This window comes from Momordica charantia, assembly GCF_013281855.1.
Source record: "Momordica charantia cultivar OHB3-1 chromosome 3 unlocalized genomic scaffold, Mcharantia_2.0 BLBB01000003.1, whole genome shotgun sequence".
NCBI lineage: Eukaryota > Viridiplantae > Streptophyta > Magnoliopsida > Cucurbitales > Cucurbitaceae > Momordica > Momordica charantia.
In genome coordinates, this window is record NW_028275161.1 from 15,950,576 (window position 1) to 15,976,535 (window position 25,960).

General features: G+C 34.8%; 1 protein-coding gene across 1 annotated transcript; it reads left to right on the forward strand.

The window, feature by feature from the left end:
- The first annotated feature begins 9,957 nt into the window (after positions 1-9,957).
- LOC111012560 (uncharacterized) lies at positions 9,958-16,714 on the forward strand. Its single transcript, XM_022286730.2, has 5 exons — positions 9,958-10,193; positions 10,599-10,844; positions 14,685-14,896; positions 15,097-15,352; positions 16,242-16,714. The coding sequence occupies exons 2-5, from the start codon at positions 10,605-10,607 to the stop codon at positions 16,527-16,529; spliced, it is 996 nt and encodes a 331-aa protein (XP_022142422.1). The 5' UTR covers positions 9,958-10,193; positions 10,599-10,604; the 3' UTR covers positions 16,530-16,714.
- The last annotated feature ends 9,246 nt before the right edge of the window (positions 16,715-25,960 follow it).

Sequence of the window (25,960 nt, forward strand, 5' to 3'; positions counted from 1 at the left end):
AAATTTAATAGAATAGGTTGGCAACCATTTTTAACTAGAATGGTTAACAGTGACTTAATGAACCTAAAAATTTTTTTAACTTAAATGAATTCAAATTAATTATTAATTAAGCTCTTTAGTTAGTTAACTAATGAAATTCTTATATCTTTAGGCTATAGAATTACTACCATTATGATATATTGAAGAGTTATGTTTATGACATCATCAAATTTCACTGTTTCACAAAATGATTAAAAGTCTTCTCAAATATTCCCATCATTGGTATATATTTATAAATTCATTCATTAAAGTTTCCTTAGTATATTAATAATAGCTCTTAGTGGCCTAATAAAATAATGCTGATTTGACCCTTAAAAACTTTAATATGATCAATTTGAACAAAAAATGAAGTGCTCCCCAAAAGATACAAAAGCTAACCAAAATAGCAAACAAAAATGTGAACAGATATTCATGTGTAGCCTTTTTTTTCTCTTCTTGTTTCTATTTCTTACCGTTAAATTATATTTAATAATTATTTTATGTTCTTCGTATCCCATTTCTTGAGAAATATTTTTAAATGTTGCCGATTGGTAATTTAAAAAATAATTACCTCATATATACATATTGTTCTTTCAAATGTTTAAATTAAAAAAGTAATGCTTTATTTTGAAATTTTTGTTACTGTTTTTCTTTTTTTTACGAAGATGGAAGTCAAAAGCCTCTTAATTAGACATATTTTTGAGCCTCGCTTTGATAAATATTTAATATATATTTTATGTAAATAAAAAGAATAAAAATATATTTTTTTTAACTAGACGTATCTTTGTGTGGCAAGGCTTTCAAGAGTGAAAAACAAAAACAAAAAATAGTTATCGTCAACCTATATATTTCTCAAATTTGAATATAAGAAACCAAAATATAAACAAGAACACTATTAAATGACCTCTAAATTTCCATTAAATGTTATTAAATTAAAAGTTAGGGTTTTCAGTACTTTTGGGTCACCATAAACTTATTTTTCACCTCTAAATGTCCTTTTTTTTTAAATCAAATCTTCAATTTGTATAAACTAAATTTATAACACCCATTTAGAAAGGCTAATGTTAGGTATGGAATTTCTAGAACATATATAATAATTACAATATAAGTTCAAGGATATATATGTAAAAGCCTCAATTCCTCTTTATTCTTTGTTTTTTCTTTTGTGAGAAGTGGCTAGGGAACTAATCTGGATCCCTGGAAGACCAGCAAGAAAAAAAAGTTTTGAAAATGTCCATGAAAATGAAATGCATTAAACAAAGATGAATTATTAAGAATTTGATTGATATAATAATTTTATTTTTTTAATTTTAAGAGCTATCCTTTCTCTTCTTTTTCTTTTAATTTGGGCGTAAATGTTTATTTTAAAAAGGTGTAGAAGAATTGGACAGATAACCTTTTTCTTAGGTGAAAGATATGTAATTCTTTTTTTTAGTATAACAAATTGGAGTATGGAGATTTGAACTCCCGACTTCAAGAAAGAGTGAATGACAATTACTATTAAGTCGGGCTCATGACAATTACTATTGAACTGGGCTCATAATGGCGTGCAAGTAACTTCTTAATAATTAAATTTATTCTTTAAATTAAGAAGTGAAATTATTGAATAAATAACTATAAAAGATGAAAAAAATTTACCTTATGGTGTTGGTGAAATACTAAAAAAATGGACTTTGTTAAAAGAATAGGTTTCAAATGTTAAATTTTATGTTTAACCTTTTCTTTTTTTTTACACAAAATTTTATCTTCAACTTAATAACAACATAAAGACATATTTTGAAGACTATTTTAAAATTATCTCAAGAGGTTTAAAGCATGTCTCAAAATAAACTATCTATTTCAAATGTTTACATTATGAGAATAAATTCAAATTTACTCTAATATATATAATTTCGAATTAGCTACAGCTTTATGCTGTCTAAATGGAATTGACTGGGTTCCCTAAAAATAAATAACTCCAATTTTCCCAACCAAAAATTCTTGAGAAATTTCTAGAACAATTTCAATCTACATATAGAAAGAATTAAAAATATATATATCCTTATATTTAATTGAAGTGGATTATTTTTTAGTGCAAGTTTCTTTTAATTATATTATGTTTTTTAACAGCTAATTTGGGTTGCTTGGTTCTTTTTGGGTTGTTTGATTTTAGGGTTAAATTTAAGTATTTTTAAAATTCAGTTATAAGATTTTTATGACTTTTTTTCCGGATTCAACAATATGTGGTGGTGGGGATTCAAACCTACGACCTTTTGATCAAGATATATGTCTTAACCAGTTGAACTAAATTCAAGTTAGTAATTTTGTATGTTTTATTAACTAAGTACAAGGGAAATTTTCTAATATGCTTTTGAAAAGATATGGATTTCACAACTCATTCAATTATACAATATAATTTGATTAAAATAAAAAAAATTAAGATCAAAATTCACTACCGTTCAAATATAATTGTGAAATTTGAGCTCAGCGGTAATTGACATATACCTCCAACCATGAGATTGTGAGTAAGTTAGAATATGGAGGGTTTTGTCTCTTTATTTCTATGTTAAAAGTTAACTTATTTTGAATTATAATTAATAAGCAATTTCAAAAGTTTCGTAATTTTTTATTTTCTACAACTATATAAAGAGTTTTTTCTTACTCTTTCTCCCAACTTTTTCTTCATCAAAACTTGAGTTTTTTTTTCTTTCAGTATGTAAACTTTCTCTTTTAGTCAATGTCTTGTGCTTTCTTCTATTTAGTTAGATTGTTTGATCGAATATTTAACTTTTTTAGTTTTTTTTTTCCACACAATCAACTGGAAAAAGGAAAATGGACGGATCCACTTTGGGATGACACTTGATAACCGCGAGAACTCTCTCAATGACCTCCTCCTTGTTAAGGTGATCATCGTGTGATGAAAATAGCCGGAGCAATCCATCGGAACATGGCTGCGGTTGGCATTCCCGGCGAGCTCGGACAAGGAATTGGATTGGAACTCAAACATGGCAAAGAACGACTGTCCTGAAAAATCCAATGACTCAAATACGAAATTGAGTTGAAACAAAGTTGTATTTACTTTTATGTATTGTTATGTTTAAGGAAAAAAAAATGAAAAATCCACGAATATGTGTTTTTTTTTTCGAAAAAAAATTAAGTAATTGAAGAATAATACTTTTAGTCACACTAACACATCAGTGGGTGATGAGAATTATTAAGACGTTGTTTTATGAGATAAACATTGAAAATACGAAAAAACTTGGTGAGGTAAACATTTAGAGATAAAAAAAAACCAATTATATTATAAATTTTAACTATTTAATTTAATTTTATATTTTTAAACATTAAAATAAAAACTATGAAATTACACGTGCACCGCACATGTTTCTTACTAGTATATTAGAAAGGTACAAAAAGGGGTGTGGTTTAGTCTAGTATAGTAACTCTATTCGTGAGTGCGGGCATTCTGTAGTAAAAAAATCTTTTGCATTTCTTTCATTTTATAGAAACTTGTGATGCACTTCTATAACCTTTCTAGTGAAGTTCACTCCTTTGGGATTGAAACAACTTTGATTTTAGAACGCCAATTTGCCAATAGAAAAAAAATGTCAATTTGCTCTAAAATGGTGTTTTGTGTAATTGGGATCGGAAAGAGAAAATTGTGTGATTGTAATAATTTTTCACATTGTGGATTTTTCGTCTGTGCCTCCCGTTTGGAATTTTTCATATAAATTCTTGTGTTTTGTTTATAGTTGTGCTTTAATTTCTTAGTTATTTTCTGCTTATTTCTACTCTAGAAATAAGATTTTTTTTTTATCAACTTTAATCTAACTTATCTTCACATAACCAATACGAGTATAACTCAACCGATTCAAGTCTCCACCCCAATATTGTTAAACTTAAAAAACATGACAAAGAAAAAGGAAAAAGTAATCCTCCTTATAAGGGGTTACAATATGCAAAAGATGATGACATATAGACCTCATAAAAAAGAAAATTAAACATACAATTTCTTGACTTCTTTTTTCCAACACCACCATATATTTGATTTGGTCAATCAAGCCATACAAGAAAGAAAAATTAGAGCAACCAATCATCGAATAGAAAATTCAAAGAAAGCCAAATATGTTATGGGGGAATACCAAACGCGTTAACAAGTGTAATTTTCAAAAGAGGGAAGTGTCAAACTTCTAGGCTTTTTTCTTCTCTCCAAACTTATGAAAAAAAAAGGTGTCTTTAGTCTTTACTAATCATGTCATAAAAAATATTTCAAAAGGATCATCATTGAGTGTGAAGAAAAAGAGAGAAAGAAAGCGAAGTTTTAGCTCCAAATTTTGAAACAATTAGGCAAACTAACAAACCCGAAATAGTCAACATGGGATGACTCACCACAAATTACTTCATCTCGTTGCTACCATAACTTTGACCCTTTCATTTTTCTTAGTACAATAGGTAAGGGTGAGAATTCGAACTCTCAGCTTCATGATTGCATGAATATATCTTAACCTGTTGAGTTATGTTCTGGTTGGTCATTTCATTGGAATGTTAAAAGTGGTTTTGAACAGATATAGTTAATTTAAGCATATATCTATAGTTCGTGTGGTAGGATATTAGTATTTCTTTTAGCCGTACAAACTCACTCGTTATTCATACCTCTTTTTTTTACGTATTTAATGTTCAACATATGTGAGGTGTGTGTTATAGGAAGAAAATAGAGATCGGATTAAGCAAACCGAAAAGAGGAAAGAAAGCCGAAGAAGGATCAGACCGGAAGAGGTAAGTGGGTCGGGGCCCAGCGACCCGGGCCGACCGTAGCCAACGGGGTTCTCAGCCTAGTAGCCGAGAACCTCTCCAGCGAATCCCAACCCCCGTGCAAGCCCAGTCCGAGTCGGCTTGGTCTCGGCCCTAAATAGTAAAACATGAGACCCACTTTGTGATCTCCTGAGTGCATAAGGATTCGACGAATGTAAACCCTAGGAGAATTAGGGTTCAGCTAATCCTGAAGGATTAGGACTCGACCTATATAAATATAAGGGTAAGCCAAACCATAGAGGTATGCTCACAACACCTTACACCTGACTTAAGCATCAGAGTCTGTGTGGCAAGAACCAAATCGGTATTTAGTGCTATTCTATTTTGCAGGTCTTGACGATCCTTTTTATTCTAGAAGATTGGTGCGAATTTGGTGGAATCCCAGGAGGCTAAATTTTTGCATAACAATGTGGATTCGAATTCAGAATTTTTTGGTTAGAGATAAGTGTCTTAATTAACCAGTTGACCTATGTTTGCTTTAGGTATTGAATAATGATAGTTATTATATTTGAAGAAGATGTGATCAAGCGCTATATTGATCTTATTTGAGAATCAACATCTCAATTTGCCTCCAAATTAAATTTATGTTGTATATTTTGAATCCTGACAAATTATATTTAACTTTAGGTGTGTTTGTTTGGTGGTATCTATGATGCCCATCCCAGGGACATTTGGATTACCTTGTTTGGATTGTGGTAATCTTAAAATCACTAGGCTCCAAAGATGACAGTCATCTGAGAATCCCTCATTTGTAGTCATTTTGATTATCGTTTAAAAATGGTTTTTGAGATTCCCTCTGATCAGGAATCATCAAATACCACATTTACCCTTAACCCTATTATGTTTTTTTTTTCATTAATATTTTCTGTGTTTAAATTACCTATTTTTGTTTTTATTTTCTACATTTTAATTTTCTGAATTTAAATTTTCTCCATATTATTTTCTGTATTTAGTTTTCTACATTTCTATTTGTTTTTCAATATAATTTAATTACAAATTATATTAAATTAATGTATATATTATATCAATATTTGTAGGGGCATTTTTGGAACTTTACAACATTTCCCCGAATAAATCCTACAAAACAAACGTGGCTATCCAAATATTCCCGAATATCCTTATAAATTTTCCTACAAAATAAACGTGTCTATCTTGATTTCCGAACATCTTAAATTTCGAGCATCTGAAGATGTCGGATATCTAAATTCCCAAAAAACAAATGACCCATTAATTCTTCGACTTGTTTTATCCAAGATCTTAAATATCGATGTCAATGAAATATCTAGATCTCAATTTATAGAAATATTGTTGGAAATATCTATAAGATGTCCATGTCAGCATATTTTCCAGAAAATTTATAAAAGTTAAAAAAAATGCTAACAAATATTTAAATTAACAAATAAAAATATTTTACCCTTTTTAAATAAGTTAAATTTTATTAATATTAATATTATGTTGATATTTTGTTGATATTTTATATTTTTTGTCAATTTTTTTATGATGCTATGAGAATGTCGATTCAGTGCTCATATGGATGACGAATCTATAAATATAATGAAAACATCGATATGTAGACGAACATCCATCGATATGTGGACGAACATTTAATACCAACCACTTAACTCTTGATTATAAAATCAATGTCAAGATTGACCCGAAAGAGCCCATCTATTTAGCCCAATATCTTGTATCTTTACATGTGTTCCTATCTTAGTTATCGATTTGTGTGGACAATTTTTTTTTTTTTGTTGGGATCAATTTTGTGTATACAATTGAAATTACATCTTTGTTCAAATACAAAGTTATAGAGATGTATAGTCTTTCTTCTCCTTTAAGTATGGGCTGAAAATTTTATTTTTAAGTTAAGCATTTTACCATATAAGAACTTTTCGGGAGTAGAATTTCTCAAACCACTTTTGATTATCGAGGATTTTTAAAAACCGCTTTTAATTGGTTGAAAGTTTAAAATTTTAATCAAACACTAATTAAAAATAATTACTTTGAGTACGTCTTCTATAAGAACTTTAAAAAGCATACCGAACATACATTAATTCTTCAAAGTGAATCTTAGCTATTGGTGAGAATCATTTACTAATTACCATATGCTTTCAACTAAAAGCACTTTAGGTGCTCTTTTTTATCTACTTTCCATATTTTTCAACCTACTTTTAATTATAAAAAAATTGCTTTTAATCAATTAAATTAAAGGTATGCTTTAAAAATTTAATCGACCCCCCAATTTTTAAAATACACTTTTAGTCTTCTGAGTAAAAACATGATAAACACATACTAAATAATGCAAATGTACTAGAATCTTTTAGAGCATGTTTGTGCGAGTGATTTTAGAATAGGTATTTTTAACCAAAGTGATTTCTTATAATTACTATTGTTAAAAATGTTCGAGAGAAGAGTTTAAATAATTTAGCTGAAAAAAGGAATTTGAGAGAAGGGCACAACAATTCTAGAGAGTGAAAAAAAAGTTAAAAATAAAGGGGAAAAAAATTAAACAAAAGGGATTGACAAGTGTGTGGAAAACAAAAGGGATTGACAAGTGCCTCAAAATTGTTATAGAAGTGTGAAAAAACAATAACAAAAGATATTGTTTGGCGAGGAAAATCGATGTGCCACGGACACCCACGTAGGCGATGCTTGAGGACATGTCCACCTCGAACCTTTCGAGGTGGATTACTTAGTCATTTATTATCCGTTTTTCCCATGATTAAGGTTCGATTTGCTCTAGGACCGACAAGCTGAGTCCAATATGTCCGATATGCCACCCGACACGAATAACCGTCAGTCAAGAGGTCTGTCGGATCCCTAACCTATAAATAAAGGGCATCATTTCCACATTAGTTATCGAATTTCTCCCCAAACTTACTGTTGAGTCCGAGCTATTTCACTGACTTGAGCGTCAAAGAGTTTGTCATCTTATGTAGGTCAATCTGTAGCGTTCCGATGCATTAAGGCTTACGTGTCCGATCTTGACCAGGTTTGACCGGCCTCGTTCCATTTTTTGCATAAACAAATATGTGAAGCGTAGCTCAACTAGTTAAATCATCTATCTCCTTCTAAAAAAATTGTGAGGGAGGATTATGTACTAAAAAAGAGAAGGGAAAAAAAAGACAATAGCAAAAAATATGGTTTAACAAATAAGGTCAAGGGTTAGATAAATCAAATAAAACCAAGCATACAATGATGGATTATTTAGCAACAATGACACGAACCAGCCAATCCAAAAACAATAGATAAGACACTTATATTACCATTTTAAAGAACGATCATTTGATCCCTCACCCTATAATTATTGAACTAAAAAATTTAAAACAAAACAACATAGAATTTTAATCCTAATCGTATCAAGAGAACCTATGAATAAATTAGTCCCTACCTTTAACAAATGTTTCATTAGTGGAGCCAAAGCGAACATAACTCAACGCTAATTGACATATACCTCCAACTAAGAGATTGTGAGTTTAAATCCCTCCCCAATATGTTGTGCTAAAAAAAACCTCTAGATTTAAGAAAAGTAATCTTTCTCAGTAAAGTCCGTTAATATTATATTAATGGATTAGGACCACGAGAAGTTGATGCATTAGAATAAACACGCCTATTTGGTTAAATTTAATTTGTTCCATATAATCTAGAAATGGCAAACTCCACATCAATAAATGCAGTGTTTGGGAAAGAAAATTTTCAGCTTCAATAAAATAAATCAAAACATCTACTATAGGGGAGAGGACAAACTATAGGGTCTACTAATGGGACCAAAATAAACATCACTAACTTGGAAACAATAGGGATCTTAATAATTATATTTCTATGTATATTTTGTTGAGTAAAATGTTATTTAATATATCATTGTAGTTTGGTGTCACTCACGCTATCAGTATATAGTTCAATATCGCCTTAATTATTACCATAGTTTAGTATGATATAGTTTATATCACATGGATGCATGTGTCGAACAAAATGACAAATTCCCGAAACTTGATATAAAATATTCAAAAATTACTGTGCCAATGAATATTTAAAGAAAAAAAATTTAATTCAAGAAGTTTATAAATTTATTTGAGTTAATTAATAAATAATTCGTCCTTTATGAGCCCTAATTCTTTAATATTTAGTATTTATATTCGCATGGGTGACTATTTTTGTCAATATAATATTTATTCTAAATATTTTGATATATCTTTCCTATATAAATATATGTTGATGCTGAAATTCGGTTCGCTGACTTGGCTGGCCATCAGATCGCACTCTCCTCTAAGAATAGACCTTGACACCAATGAGATGCCTGTCAAATATTCTCGGATGCTCCAGTTAGAAAATGAGGTATATAGAGAACAATATGGAAAGCTTGAATGTAGGTTTGCAGTGAATTACACTTACCTCGTGGATGGGACATTTCTCGTCTTATATAGGTAGTAGTGTCATTCAAAGAGGTTGTTCGGAGTGGGACGGTGCGAGCCCCACTCATATATGTCCGTTGGAAGGCCGTTGGAGGACATTTTAGATATGGAACCTTGCTCTCGTTGTGTTCCAGTGTGTTTCCTGCTACACACTCTACATCTTTTGACAAGTGCATGATGCCCCTATGTTGGTCGTTCTACTGTAGTACTAGTGGGAAAATCTGTATTACCACATGGAGCTAAGCGATTCCCCACATCCGCACTTGATCTCTCCCACATAACATTATATTTTTATTAGATACATGGAAATCTAGACAAAAATATTAACATGTCACTCCATATTAAATGACCAAGTGATAAGATATATAGTTACATGGATTATTTTAATTGATTAATTAATAATTTTTTTTTTACTATAATTAACTGTGTGAGGTAGGAATTCAAACTCATTATCATTAAGTACCTTAATTTGTGTTGAGCTATGTTTGGGTGAACCTTTATTAAAATTAACTAATAATTAACTTTTTATCAGAATGAGGTCACCCATTAATTTGAACCATATTTGGAACGACTCCCAAAGTTACCATTTGCACCAAATTTGAGAAGAATGACAAATTTGGCAACCCTTTACCTTTACAAATGGAAGTAAATTGTGATTTACGTTTCAAGTTGATATTCAAATTTAATGCACAGTATCTCATATATGTGCGTTATCATGCAATGCCAGTTTCACTTCATCTTCTTGGTGCGTTTCAATCTTTTCCTCTCAATCTTCTTCACTTCTCTTCGTCATCGTCTTCTCTTCTTCTGCGCTCTCTTCGTCATTGTTGTCGTCTTCTTCTTCGACCTCTTCCTCTCTTCCTACTCTTGATCATGTGTTTCCCAAATGAGTGACTGTTGGTCCGGAAGTGAAGTTTATACCTGATAAAGTTGAGGAGGAAATTCATACGTGATATTTTGACAAACTAAACTTTGGTAAAGGAATTTGTAATCGTATGTTGGTATCTTGTCATGTTTCTTCATGTTTCTACCTCATTTGATAACTATTTTGTTTTTCATTTTTTACTTTTAAAAATTAAGCTTTGTAAACATTATTTATACCTATGCAGGTCAAATTCCAACTGACCAAAATAGTTCTTCAAAAATTTGTTTTCATGTTTTAAATTTGGCTAAAAATCCACTCAAGGGAGAAATTGTGAAGTAAACCTGATTTTGAGAAACATTAAAACCAAAATGAAATCAAACAAAGCCTTCCATTAGTGGTGTTTTTTCCTACCAAAAACTATATTATTTTATTAAAAGGCTGAGAGTAAGCATATGAGTCATATGTATTGAATTTTTAGAATTGTGTCTAATAGATTTTTGAATTTTCAAGCGCAGGAAATAATGATGACGGGAATAGGAGTAGGAGTAGCATTTGCAGCGGTTGGTGTTGGATGGGTTTATAAAGGACTCAAACCTCCACCTCCAAAGGCATATGCAGTGAGTTCCCCAAGAGTAAAGCTGAGTGATGGGAGGCATTTGGCCTACAAAGAAGTTGGAGTTCCTAAGGAAGAGGCTCAATACAAGATCATTGTTTCTCATGGCTATGATGACTCCAAAGATATGCACTTTCCTGCCTCTCAAGTATGCTACACTTTGTTATAGTCCTTTTATCTTTATCGAGGTGTGTTCGGGATGACTTTTGAAAAAAATTTATTCTCAAGTCGAAAAAAAGATGTCTCTTACCCACACTTTTGGAAGAATTAATAATTTAAAGTGAGTTTAGTATAGTTTTATAAGTAATTTTAGATGACTAAAAGTTTCTTTTAAAAAAGTTACGGTGCTTGGTAATAATGTAAAAGGAACATTTTGAAAAGATCGAATGGTTTTAAAAATCCTTTTGAAGAACACTTGAGAGATGATTGTCCAAAAAATAACTTTAAAATGATCAATGCTCTTGTATAGTTCAAGCACTTAGAGAGGTGAATTACTTAAAAAAATGCAACAAAAAAAAATGTTTAAGCTAAAAAATATGTTAAACTCTTATTCATTTAGGACGATGAACTTTTAGAGTGGTGTGTCTAGTTAAAAGGTCTCTAAACTTTTAGGAGTCTTAATATGGATCCCTAAATTTTCAATATGTGTCTAGTATAGGTATTGGACTTTTTTTTCGGAGGAACAAAGGGGCACATAGCCCAAAACGGAAAAACTAAAAGGTAACAAAGTGGGGCATGGAGACCCCAACGCTATCTGCTATTAATAGATGCAGCAGGTCCCTAGGGAGCTCTTCACATAGATGACAACCTAGAGGGTTGATGCATGTGTGATTAGCCAATCAATCCGTACAGTAATTAGCCTACCTGTATATACGATGAATCGAAACCATCCACTCCCTATCCAATAATTGAAATATTTTGGCCAATAGTGGTTCAAGAAGAGCTGTAGACTAAGATCTGTTCCGCACCAAATTACACGCCACTTCTGAATCTGACTCTACCAACAGATTTCTACAACCCAAATTCCAGGCCAACTCTAACCCCGAAAGGATAGCCCATAATTCAACAACCATAACTGTCGAGCAATCCAAATTCTGTTGGAAGCCTTTTATCCAATTCCCATCGAAATTCCTAATAATTCCTCCCGCTCCATCCAAGCCTGGATTTCCACGTACCGATCCATCCGTATTTAGTTTCCAGAAATTAATTTTAGGCGGATTCGAACTAATTTCTTCCCAGTGGCAATGAGGTTTCCTTGATAACGTACTCACCATCTTCCAAGCCTTCATGAAATTCTCAACAGTCCTTCTAATCACCGTGCTTGGAACCACCGTTCTTTGGGATAATGGATCAAAGATGTCCTTATTTCTCCACTGCCATAATAGCCAGCATCCTACTGCAAAGATGGATTTCCATTGGGAGGTCGAAGGTTAATCCAGCAAATTTGCTTCCAGCCACAACTGCAAGTTACCATTAAAAAAGCCATTAGATAAGCTATTTGGATTTAAATCTATCCAAACCTGTCTAGCAAATTTACAGTCTCGTAGGACATGAATAATCGTCTCTGCCTGATGTGGGCAATGAATACATTTATCCGATGGACAAAGATGTCTCCTAAACCGCTCATAATTCGTTAACAGTCTTTCATGAGACACTAACCATAGGAAGCAACCTATCCTAAAAGGACCTTCCCAACTCCAGATAGCTTTCCATAGATTAGATTGTATCGAGTATCCCTTAAGGAAAGAAGATTAGCATAAGTAGCCGAAACTGAATACTCCCCATTCTTTGACCCGATCCAAATAGGAAAATCTGGATAATTTAATGTTAAATCAGGTGGTCTAATGCTAGCCATCTCTAGTAGTGAAGACTGACTGATCATTCCAACATAAAGGCTCCTCAATTCCACTCCCCCTCCCAAGTAATGTAGTCCCTAATAGGCCGTCTCCTATCTGTTTCTGAGACCCCATCTCTCCAATACTGTCTATTAGGCATTTCCCATTAACCCACCTATCAGTCTAGAATTTAACACTACACTCATTCCCAATACCCCACCCCAGCCATTGCTTAATTTCGTTCCATTCCTTTGCTTAATTTCGTTCCATGCCTTTACTAATGAAGACCATAACCAAGAATCTCCTGGTGTAGATTTCAACCTCCAGTCCTCCTTCCATCGGTCCTTGTATTTATTCATGAGAAGTTGGGCCCACAAATCATTTGGCCGATTTAATAAACCCCACGCAAATTTACCAATCAAAGCTATGTTAAAATCTTGAACTCTATGTAAACTAAGGCCCCCTTCCTTCTTAAGTCTAGTAATCCTATCCCAATTAACTAGGTGGATCTGAGATCTTTCCCTAGTGTGACCCCACAGAAAACTTCTACTCAGTTTATCTATTTCCTTACAGACATTTCCTGGAAACCGAAATATATGCATAGCATAAGTTGGGATAGCTTGAATGATAGATTGTACTAGAGTAGCTCGCCCTACGAAGGAAAGAGAGGCAGCAGCCCAATTATTCAACCTCATATTAACTCTGTTAATTATTCTTAGAAGGTACGAACTGCAAAATCTACCGTGAACTATAGGAATACCTAGACATTTACCCACATCCGAAGAAATACTAAAACCCCCAATATTAGCAATCTGTTGCTGAACTTTAGGGAGCACGTTTTTTGAGAAATAAATGACAGACTTCGAATTATTAACTTTTTGTCCGGACGCCCCACAAAAATTCCTTAGCACAATACTTAAATCCCCCATTTGTTCTATTGACGCTTCTGCGAAAAGCAAGATATCATCAGCAAACATTAGATGTGAGATTGCTGGCCCATGTGAACCTACTCTAATAGACTTCCACCTTCCACCCTCTACAGAATCAGCTATACAATGTGTAAGGCGTTCTAAGCATAAGACAAACAGATAAGGGGACAAAGGACACCCCTACGAATCCCCCTACGCATTTTGAACATGGGAGTCAGTTCCCCGTTCCAAAGGATTTGCATGGAGGCTGTGGATACACAGTCCATAATAACATTCTTACGACTAGATGGTATTCCTATCAACCGCAAAGTTTCTTCTAAAAACTCCCCAGTAACTCTATCATAAGCTTTCTCCAAATCCACTTTGACCATCATAAATTTCTTCCTCCTTTTTAGCTTATCCATTGTATGAACTAGTTCTTATTTGGACTTTTTGATCACATCTAATAAATATTTTTTAAAGTTTAGCGATCTAATACAAAGTTGAAATTTTGAAAATCTATTAGATACAATATTTAATTTTGTGTTTGATAGACACTTTGAATTTTTTAATAAAAAATGTCTAATAACGAGGTCTATGGGTTCTAAAAAGTATGTATGAGATATAAAATTAAAAGTTCAAGGACGTACTAGACTTGTCTTTTACCGCGTTTTTTTTAAGCGTCGCTAAAAAGAAACTTTTAGTGATTTTTCTCTCTTTCGTTGCTAAAAAATCGTTGTTCAACTATTATTCTACAATTATAAAATATACCTTTGGACTCTTATAATTTGAACCTAGCCTTACTCGTATCTTCTTTTCATGTTAATGCTACAATACCCTTTCAGTCAGCCAACGTGAGCGTAGCTCAGTGATAACTGGCATATATCTCCAACAAAAAAGTTGTGAATTCGATCCCCCAATCATCATAAGTTGGATTGCTGGTCGCCAACCGAAAAAATAAAAGGTCTAAAGGAAATTATTTCAAGCCACAGTGACCACTTACCTAAGTTTTAATATTCTACTAGTTTCCTGGGCACACAAACTAAAGACTTATTAATAAAAACGTTATTTTGTCGTTCTTGAATAATCTATGGGTATTGAGTGCTGTGTAATTCTATTTTTCTTTGAGAAATAAAAAGAAGAAACAAAAATGTTACTTGACGGGCCTTAAAATCCTTTTGTTTTCGTTTGTGCCTTGTTTTATTAAACATACTGAATGATGAGATGTTGAGTTGTAACTTTCAGGAACTCATAGAAGAGCTTAAGCTTTACTTCCTATTCTACGACAGAGCTGGCTATGGAGAGAGCGATCCACATCCATCCCGCTCAGTGAAAACCGAAGCATTTGACATCCAAGAATTAGCAGACAAACTGCAACTTGGCCCCAAATTTTACATAATTGGATGCTCATTGGGAGCATACCCCATTTGGAGTTGTCTAAAATACATCCCCCACAGGCACTTTCTCTTCACTTTCACCCTAATATATATCCAATTCCTTTTCCTTCTCTGCTCTCACTCGGCCCCGTTTCATAACCATTTCTTCAAAATCTAAGCCAAATTTTAAAGTAGTTTTAAAAAAATAAACGTGTTACGAAGAAATATGTAAAAAACAAAATTGTTATCCAACAACACCTTAACTTTTAATTTATTTGCAGACTCCTAGGAGCTGCACTAGTGGTTCCTTTTGTGAACTACTGGTGGCCCTCCGTTCCTTCGGCACTGTCAAAACAATCCTTCAGAAAGCTTCCTCAATCTTTTCAATGGATATTTGGGATTGCTCATTACACACCATGGTTGTACCACTGGTGGACTAGAAAGAAATTCCCATCCACGGTGGATGAGGGAATGTTTACTGATTCAGATTTAGAATTATTGAAAGGGATATTATTGGAACGTCCAGATGATGTGCAGGTATCTATTATCTTCTTTTGCAATAAATCAAGTCCATTTTAAATATTATTTCGGCTCTCATACTTTTGGTTTTGGTTCATTTCGGTCTCTATTCTTCTAAAACGTCTATTTTGATTCTTGTACTTCTTCAATTTTGGTTTATTTTAATCTCTATACTTTCGTAACGTCTGTTTTGATCAAGATCTAGAGAAAGAAGGGTGGGAGAAAAGGTCTGTTCGCTAAAACAACAATGTTAAGGATAAATAAACCATCACTCAACCCAAAAGTTTAAGCGAGTGAGTTGGGTAAATTTAATTCATATATTGTGTTGGGTTTATAAGATGATTGGAAACAAAGTCCCACATTAACTAGGAAAGGGAATGATCATGAGTATGTAAGAGAGGGACAATTATCTCCATTGGTACGAGGCTTAGCCGTGAGGGCTATGTTTAAAGCGGATAATATCATACCATTGTGGAGTTACATGGGTACTCGAGGTACCGTTGTCCTTAACATATTGGCTATCTCCTTTAAATATTATTTTGACCTTTATACTTTCGGCTTTGATTCGTTTTGATCTCTATTCGTTCAAAACATCTATTTTGATTCTTGTACTTTCAACGTCTGTTCTGATCCAGACTTAGGGAAAGAAGAGGGGGAGAAAGGGGTCTCTTTGCTAAAACAATAATGTTAAAAAATTGAATAAACCTCCCCCTAGCTTGTGTGTGCTTGTATAATTGCACAAAACCCAACTAGTGGAAATCATTATAAATGGGGGAAAGAACAAATAGTTCGGACACAGGATCTACCGTTCTGATACCACGATGAATAAACCCACCACCAAATCCAATTAGGTAAATTTAATTCATATATCGATACCTAACTAATTCCTGTAAAACAAAATTCTCAGAAGAAAATAAAGCAGCAAGGGGAGCGTGAATCTGTTAACAGGGACATTCTGGCTGCTTACGGGAAATGGGAATTTGATCCGATTATGGAGCTGAGCAAAATTCCAGGGGGCTGCGTTCATATGTGGCAAGGCAGTGCAGACCGAGTGATTCCTATTGAATTCAACCATTTTGTGGCGCAGAAACTTGGTTGGATTAAGTACCATGAGATTCCTGATGCAGGCCATATGTTGGTTCATGAACCTGCAAACTTTGAGGTCATTGTAAGGGCACTTGTGGCTGATGGATAAGTACTTCACATAACAGTAGTTCTTTTCTTTGTGTTGTTGCTGATTTTGTAGGGAATGGACCATTTGTACAATATCAAATCCGTAACTTGAATTGGTGTTCTGCCGGGATTTGCTTTGGTAATGTTCATGTTTCTTTATTTCTTGTATCTCGTTTCTAGTTTGATTTTGAAAAACATAAATGTTTGGTAAGGAATGTTTAACTTTAGCTTGGTATTTCTGCATGTCTTTCGACATGTTTTTATGTCACTCACATTCTTTCAAACTAAGCATGCTTGACTTAAAGGCTATGTTTACTAGAATGCAAATCAATTTTTTCATTCCCGTGTTTACGGTGGCGGATCTAGGATTTTACTTCAGGGCACAAATAATGCATATAAACATAGTGGAAAAATATCCATGGTAAACATAAACTTGACAATGTGTGTCAATTTGTACTTTACCATCTCCTAAGATGCAGATTTTACCCTTCGATAGATTTTTATTTCAAATTTCGTTGAAAAAAATATTCTTGTATGTCAAATGAAAAAACATAGTATCAAATTATTGATAAGACTAAGAGGTAGCTTCAATTTATAATTTTTTACAGAATCATATTTAATACTAGATTCTGTGTATCAATCAAACTTAATTAATAAAAAAAAACAAAAGGAGGAAAAAACCACTGGGCCACCCAATGTTTTTAAAATTATATCACACACTATATTATATATAACTAAATCTAGGGGCAATGTGGATACATGTTTACCAAATTGTGCGAATAGAAATCAAATGGTGGGATACACAATTTTTTCCTTCACATTTCCTAAAAAGTGTCAATCTCATCACTCTCCTATATCTTCATCAATCCATTCTCATCCTTATTTCGTGGGTCCAATACATTCCTTGTAATTACTTTTCTATTTTTACCTTTTGTATTAACGAGGCCATAACTTTTTATTTGATTGTGTTATACTTTATTATTTATTTTTTATTTATACTACTAATAATTTTTCTTCTAATAGAAATTTATACAACTTTTAATAGTTAACGTATTTTATTATAAAATATTATAAATTTATATTTAATTTTAAATTTTACATGGTTATTATTAATCAATATCAATAGATTTTTTAAAATAAAATTCATTATTATAAAATATTATAATAATAAAATTTAATAACATTATTACTAAATATTATAATAATAAAATTTAATAATATTTTATATTAAATTATGATGGTTCTAATAAAAAAAGTATTTTATGATGTAATTTTATTTTAACTATTCATTATTTATTAACATTAAATAAATTATTATAATAAAAAATATTTTGTACTAAAAAAATATTTAGTACCAATAGTATAGTAATAAAATAAATTAAAATTTACTATTATTATAATTAAAAAATAACACAACAATGTACTTGTAATTAGTTAGAAAGAAAAAAGAGTACACTACTAATTGTTTTAAATCTAATTCCATACAGTTTTAATAAACAACATCAAAAGAATTCTGATTTTGATTCTAAAATTTTTTTGGTAGTATAAAGGGATAACATTGGTATTCCGATTGATTTGATTTCGATTGGTAAATAGGGCATAAACACTTTTTTTCTTTTAATATATAATGATAATAATATGGGAAAAGAAAGATGAAGGGTAAGGTTGTTGGGCTTTTTTTTTCTTTTTTGAAGAATTATATATAATTATAAGTGCATGATGTTAAAAGAAATACTTTCTTTTCCTTGAGAATCCAAACAAAAAAATTTACTTTTTACTAATTTGAAATTTACTAAAATTTGTCGGGTTTCAACTTGCTGTAAATTAATTAAAGGTCCAATTGATCCACAAGTTTGTATTGTGAATATATACAAATAATCTACCCAAAGTAACAGGAAATTAGGTGTAATACGATTTGAAATAGAAAAACTTCAATCATTTCTGTAATGGAGAACGAAAATGACCCGAAACGAGACAAGGAGTTGAAGTCTGATTGGGAAGGCTGGCCCGTTATGACCTAACGTCGGGGCAGAGAACGAGGAAAGCGACCAGAGGGAAGCCCACTGAGCCACGAAGGGCTCGGCCCCGACCCGGTGCTCGGCCCCGACCCTGTGCCCGGCCCCGACCCGGGGCTCGGCCCACGGCCCAGCCAGTGATCCCGCGTCTTCGATCGACGATGTCGCCCAGGCCCTGCAACGGTGAATTAGGGTTAGCTACGGAAGATTCTGGAACAACTTCACGCTATAAGTATTGATCCAACCTTAGAGGTATAGGGGGAAGAGAGTTGACTACATTTACGTTATTCTCTTGCTAACTTAAGCATCGGAGCCCGTGTGACTAGAGTCACACCGGTTTAGCTCGATTTGATTTTACAGGTACTAGTCCCGGATCAACAAGTTTGGTGGATGCGAGGTAGTGAACCGGAGGACCGAAATCCACGCATCAACAATTGGCGCCGTCTGTGGGGACGATACAGCAAAACGAGTTTCGTCGAAGCAAAATCCCGATCTGAGGTGAAATTTCGATTCAGGCGAGGTAGGACGAAGCCCTGATCATCGACTTGGTCCGAAAGCGACATGAATCCTGATGAGAGCCATCGGTGCTTCGAAGAGAAGAGCCTGAAAGAAGCGGCTGATCACTTAGATGAGGCAAGACCGAGCCCTGATCGTCAACTTAATCCGACCACCCTTGACGGGAGAGAACCAGTGTCGGGCCTGAATAAAGCGACAGACCTCTCAGGAAAGGCGAGGCCGAGCCCTGGTTATCGACTTAATCCAACCACCCTTGATAAGGGAGAACCAGTGGCGGGCCTGATTAAAACGACAGATTTTTCGGGAGAGGCAAGGCCGAGCCCTGGTCATCGACTTAATTCGACCACCCTTGACAGGGGAGAACCGGCTGAAGAGGTAGAATCTGTCCCTCTGACAGCCATAAGATCGACGGGTCAACATCGGAACCAAGTTGGGGAGTGAGGAAAGAGAAAGCCTTATAAACTTCCTCAGAAGCGTCGCGCGTTCAACCAAGAAAGGAACGAGATTGTAGCTGAACAAGTGGATGAGCTACTGAAAACAGGCTTCATTCGGGAAGTACATTATCCCCAGTGGATATCCAACGTGGTGCTGGTAAAGAAGCCAAACGGCAAATGGAGAATGTGCATCGACTTCACGGATCTAAATAAGGTATGTCCAAAGGATTCTTTTTCTTTTCCTCGAATAGATCAACTGGTTGATGCCACTGCAGGACATGAAAGATTGAGTTTCATAGATGTCTACTCTGGATATAATCAAATCAAGATGCATGTACCGGATCAGGAGAAAACTTCTTTTGTCACGAGTCGAGGCTTGTATTGCTACACCGTGATGCCGTTTGGACTAAAGAATGCAGGTGCAACCTACCAACGAATGGTGAATCAGATGTTTACAGCCTTAATCGGCAAAAATATGGAAGTCTACGTAGACGACATGCTGGTAAAGAGTCGAAAGAACGAGCGACACGAGGAGGATTTGGCAAAAGCATTCGACATCTTGCGAAAGTACAAGATGAAGTTGAATCCCACCAAATGCACGTTTGGAGTGACCTCAGGCAAGTTCCTGGGATTTTTAGTGCACCAAAGGGGAATCGAAGCCAATCCAGATAAGATCAAAGCTGTTCTGGAGATGGATCCACCTAAAACTCTAAAGCAGCTGCAGGGACTCAATGGAAGGATAGCAGCACTCAACAGATTCGTTAGCCGTTCCACTGACAAGTGCCTACCATTCTTCAAAATCTTAAGGAAGAAAGGACAATTTGAATGGACGGAAGAGTGCGAGACTGCCTTTAAGGAGCTAAAACAGTACCTAGGGGCAGCTCCACTCCTCGCAAAGCCGATCGTGGGTGATGAGCTCTACTTATACTTAGCTGTATCCAGCACTGCGGTGAGTTCCGCGTTAATAAAGGAAGAAGATGGACGACAATCCCCAATTTACTACACAAGCAAAGCAATGGTAGATGCAGAACTTAGATACCCACCAATGGAGAAGCTGGCATTGGCACTGGTCACTTCAGCTCGGAGACTACGCCCGTATTTCCAAGCTCACAAAATAATGGTCCTCACCAACTTTCCTTTACGACAGATCTTACAAAAGCCAGACACTTCTGGACGACTGGTAAAGTGGGCTGTAGAGCTCAGCGAGTACGACATTCATTATAAGCCAAGAACTGCCATGAAAGGGCAGGTTGTGGCAGACTTCATAGCGGAATTAACACCAACAGAGCCTCAAGTATATAGTATCGACCCACAAGTGGTTGAGGAAGAACAACTCTGGACACTCTACGTAGATGGGTCCTCAAATTTTCGGGGATGCGGGGCAGGACTCCTACTAATCTCTCCAGATAAAGAAAGATTCGAATATGCGCTGCGATTCAACTTTCATGCATCCAACAACGAAGCCGAGTACGAAGCTCTACTAGCAGAACTAAAAGTGGCCAGGTACGTTGGGGTCAGGAACATACTAATACTCAGTGATTCACAGCTGATTGTTGGTCAGGTGAAAGAGGAGTTCCAGGCTAGAGAACCGCGAATGGCGAAATACCTTTCACAGGTAAGAAACCAGCTCGACCAGTTCTCAAAATACGAGATTCGACAAATTCCACGTGCTCAAAACGTCAACGCCGATGCGTTAGCTCGACTAGCTGCGGCTTATGAAACCGACTTAGGCAGAACTGTACCGGTCGAGATTCTACCCGAGCCAAGCATAGAAGCTCAGGAAGCCATGGATATCGACAATCAAGGGCAACCAGAAGAAAACTGGAATAGCCCTTTGATCAAATATTTGAAAGATGGGATCCTGCCTACTGAAAAGATAGAGGCCCAGCAGCTACAACGACGAGCGGCCAGATATGTGCTTAAAGACGACAATCTGTACAAAAGAGGCTACTCGTTGCCGCTTTTAAAATGTCTAACGCTCGATGAAGCCGACTACGTCATGAGAGAGATACATGAGGGTGTTTGTGGGAGCCATTCTGGAGCACGATCCCTAAGTCACAAAATAATTCGACAAGGGTACTACTGGCCGACCATGCTGAATGACACGAAGCAATTCACCAAAAAATGCGACAAATGCCAACGGTTTGCAACCGTACCTAGACAACCGCCAGAACCTCTGACAAGCATAATGAGTCTTTGGCCCTTTGCTCAGTGGGGAATAGACCTTATAGGGCCTCTCCCACTAGGAAAGGGCCAGACCAAATTTGCAGTAGTGGCAGTCGAATATTTTACTAAGTGGGCCGAAGCCAAAGCCCTAGCGACAATTACAGAGAAAAAGGTCACCGACTTCATCTGGAAGAACATAATTTGCCGCTTCGGAATACCCTACGCCATTATCAGTGATAATGGGAAGCAGTTCGACAATGCTGCCTTTCGAGAATTTTGCAGGGAGTTGGGCATTAAGCACATCTGTTCCTCGCCAGCACATCCGCAGGCTAATGGGCAGGTTGAAGCAGTCAACAAAATTATCAAAAGAACTCTGAAGACCAGATTAGAAAAGCTCAAAGGGTTGTGGGCAGAGGAACTTCCCAACGCATTATGGGCATACAGAACGACACCTTGTACTTCGACAGGAGAAACGTCATTTTCATTATCATTTGACTCTGAGGCGGTAGTGCCAGTCGAGATCGGACTCCCCTCCCCAAGGGTAGAGCAGTTTACTCTACTTGACAACAACGAATCCGTAAAGCTCAACCTCGACCTATTAGAAGAACATCGAGAAACAGCACGACTACGAACGGCTGAATACAAAAATCGAATAGCTCGATACTACAACTCGAAGGTCAAGCAACGTGACTTTAGAGAAGGTGATCTGGTGTTAAGAAAGGTTATGCCCAATACAAAAGATTCAACTAGCGGTGCGCTCGGGCCAACATAGGAGGGCCCATACAAAGTCACTAAAGTGGTGCGAATAGGCACTTATGCTTTAGAAGACCAGCGGGGGAAGGCCTTACTACACCCGTGGCACGCCCAACACCTCAAAAGATACTACCACTAGTTCGACATATTTCTGGACATTTTTATGTTTCTCCATTATTTGGACCAACTAAGCTTATTGTAACCAAATCTTTGACAGGACGATTTTCCTACTAATAAAGTATTCGACGTTCGACGTGATACTTGAGTTCTTATGTTCATTCTGAAATAAATTTCTCAAGCAGGGGGCATCATATAAATATCTACATATCTACGACCTGAACATCTACATATCTACGACCAATCAAGGAACTCAAAATTGGGACGGACCTAAAAGCAGGCCGATAAACTGAAAGCCAATCAGTGAAACCAGGGAAAAGAATCCCGAGGTGCTGAGAAAGGCATGCGTACGGGCCCAGCAAGGTTAAAACAGAAAACAGGCAAGCCTAACCGATCAACGAAACCCACGGGTAGAAAATCATATGGCAAAAGCCAAAATAGGTTAAAAACCCGAGGGTGTTGATTTAACTGGGGGTAAAAAACCGGCAGAAGCCAAATATGTTAAAAACCTAAGGGTACCGACTAAACTCAGGGTATAAAGGCCATTGGCAAAAGCCAAGTGGGTTAGAAACCCGAGAGTAAACCCTGAGGTATAAAACATGGGCAAAAGCCAAATAGGTTAGAAACCCCAAGGTATCGACATTAGTTCTGTTAAAGTTAGATCCCAAGGCCAAAATGGTTTAAACTCAGATGAGAATAAAACCAGGCTCAGGAGACTTGATTATGGTCAACGAAAATTGGAAAAACTTCCAATTCATGAATAGTATCGACAAGTTCAAGGTACAAAACCAGTGGCAGGAACCAAGCACTAAGATCCAAAATTGGATCAAAAGGTTTTGGTAGAAGCCATGTGCGTTAGCAACCTTCCCATTTTTAGCCACTGATATACAATGATCTCGTGGTAACGACAAAGCGACAAGTACTCTCAAAACAAAGATCATTACACAATTATTCGTCTTCTGTTTTGAAAGTGGGGGCCATTGTTATGGAGAACGAAAATGACCCGAAACGAGACAAGGAGTTGAAGTCTGATTGGGGAAGACCGGCCCGGGACATAACGGGCCGGCCAAAAGAGTGACCTAACGCCGGGGCAGAGAACGAGGAAAGCGACCAGAGGGAAGCCCACTGAGCCACGAAGGGCTCGGCCCCGACCCGGTGCTCGGCCCACGGCCCAGCCAGTGATCCCCCGTCTTCGATCGACGATGTCGCCCAGGCCCTGCAACGGTGAATTAGGGTTAGCTACGGAAGATTCTGGAACAACTTCACGCTATAAGTATTGATCCAGCCTTAGAGGTATAGGGGGAAGAGAGTTGACTACATTTACGTTATTCTCTTGCTAACTTAAGCATCGGAGCCCGTGTGACTAGAGTCACATCGGTTTAGCTCGATTTGATTTTGCAGGTACTAGTCCCGGATCAACAAGTTTGGTGGATGCGAGGTAGTGAACCGGAGGACCGAAATCCACGCATCAACAATTTCAAATTTAGTTAGACGAGAAAAATGAGGGTAATATATATCCCTAAAATATTAGTCTGTATTGCCTAGGAATCTCAATGACTAATAATTGGAAATTGAATTGACAAGGTAAAGAATTACCCACAAATATTTCCTTTTTAGATAAGAATATATTTCTTTTTTAAACATAAATCAATAAGATATATATCATTGAATCCCAACCTACGTTGTTGAACTTAGAAAAAAAAAAATATTTTGAAGAAATATACAAAGTTTAAAGCTTGGAAATTACATTTTAAGTTTCATTTCACACAACGTACCCTAAAATTTTTCATTTTAGAAGTTTGGATCCTTTTCTCGAGGATAGTTATTCCGATCATTTCAGTCAAACCTTACACCTAAAATTAACTGTTTCTCCATCTCTTCTCACTTTCCTGGTTTAACTGTAATTTACAAAATTGTAAGTCACATCTAAAATTATTGACCCAAGTTGATTATTATAGTAGAAATTGCTTACCACAAGTATACAGTCAAGTTTTAATATAGATGGTAAGTGAATATCAACATCATCCGAATTAGATTTCTAGCTCAACCAAGTACGACAAATACTACAAATATAATCCCTCAATTTTATTTAGATAACCAAAATTGAATGGGAAAATAGAACAAAGCAAATAAACGTTCACTAAAATAAAAAGAAAATCAAGGGGAAGAAACATCCTAGTGAATTGATTTCATCTATTGAATCTATAACCAATTACTTAAGACCCGATAACTATTTCTGTTTTCTGTTTTTGTTTTTTTCTTGTTTTTAGTTTTTGGTTTTTGGTTTTCTATTTTTAAAAAACTAAAACGTTTGATAAACCATTTTTTGTTTTTTGTTTTTAAAAAACAGAAAACCAAACCTTTTTTGGTAACTATTTTTTGTTTTCTATTTTTAAAAAGTTAGAAAATTGAAAATACATATTAGAGATAGAAAATTATATGTAGAGTAGAGATGAAAATGATGTGAGTGCGAGTGAGATGCTCCCCTCATTCTCGTGCTCGTAAAAATTTTTAATCCCCGTCTCCACCTCATTCTTCAGTTTGAGAGATGTTCTCAAGAAAAATTATCGGTTTTACAATTGTTTTTAGAGTTATGAAAATAAAAAGTGTAATAAATATATATTAATTATTTAAAAAATGGAATCGAGGATGGGGTCGGGGTCGGGACATGCATTTCCTATTTTTTGCACCCATGTGGAAATTTTTGTCATCCCTAATGTAAAGATATGAAAATACAAGTTTAGAGAGATGTAAATAAATTTTTGGAAGATAAATTTTAGAGAGATAAATAAAAAGATTTAGAAAAAAAATTAGTGAAAGAACAGTTAAAGACAAAAAAGAAAAAAAAAAAGAATAAATTATAAAGCAAGAGAAAAATTATAGTGAAAAAAATTTAGAGATAAAAACAAGATTCAAAATATAATTTTTAGAAAAAATAAATAAAAGTTAGCGTGAAAGAAAATTGAACCAGAAAATAAGATATAATTTTCAGAGGAAAAAATAAATTAGGAAGAGAGAGAAATTATAAAAGATGAAATTAGAGAGAAAAATTTCGAAAAAAATATTAAATTTTTAGAGAGAGAAATGCAGTTTAGAAAAAAATAAAAAATAAAAATACATAAAGATGAAAAATTTAGAGATAGATAAATAATAATAAATATTCAAAATATGAAATTTTAGGAGGAGAAAAATAAATTTTGTAGACAGAAAACTAGAAAAAAAAATTAGAGTGAGGAAAGAAATCAGTTTGAAAAACATTGAGTATTAGAAGAAAAAATTAGATTTTGAAAAACAGAAATCAGTTTTTGAAAACTTACTCTTTTTTTTTATTTACCAAGGATTTCAAAATGATTTTGAAAAATCAAAAATAGAAAATTGAATTGGTTACCAAAAAATACTGTTTGTAAAAAACTAAAAACCAAAAACCAAAAATTGAAAACAAAATGGTTATC

Bases quoted from the DNA above. Each gene is read 5' to 3' on its own strand.
- LOC111012560 (XM_022286730.2), top strand. From the start codon at position 10,605: ATGATGACGGGAATAGGAGTAGGAGTAGCATTTGCAGCGGTTGGTGTT. The intron at 10,845-14,684 runs GTATGCTACACT...TGTAACTTTCAG, and splicing joins TGCACTTTCCTGCCTCTCAA to GAACTCATAGAAGAGCTTAA. The intron at 14,897-15,096 runs GCACTTTCTCTT...ATTTATTTGCAG, and splicing joins CTAAAATACATCCCCCACAG to ACTCCTAGGAGCTGCACTAG.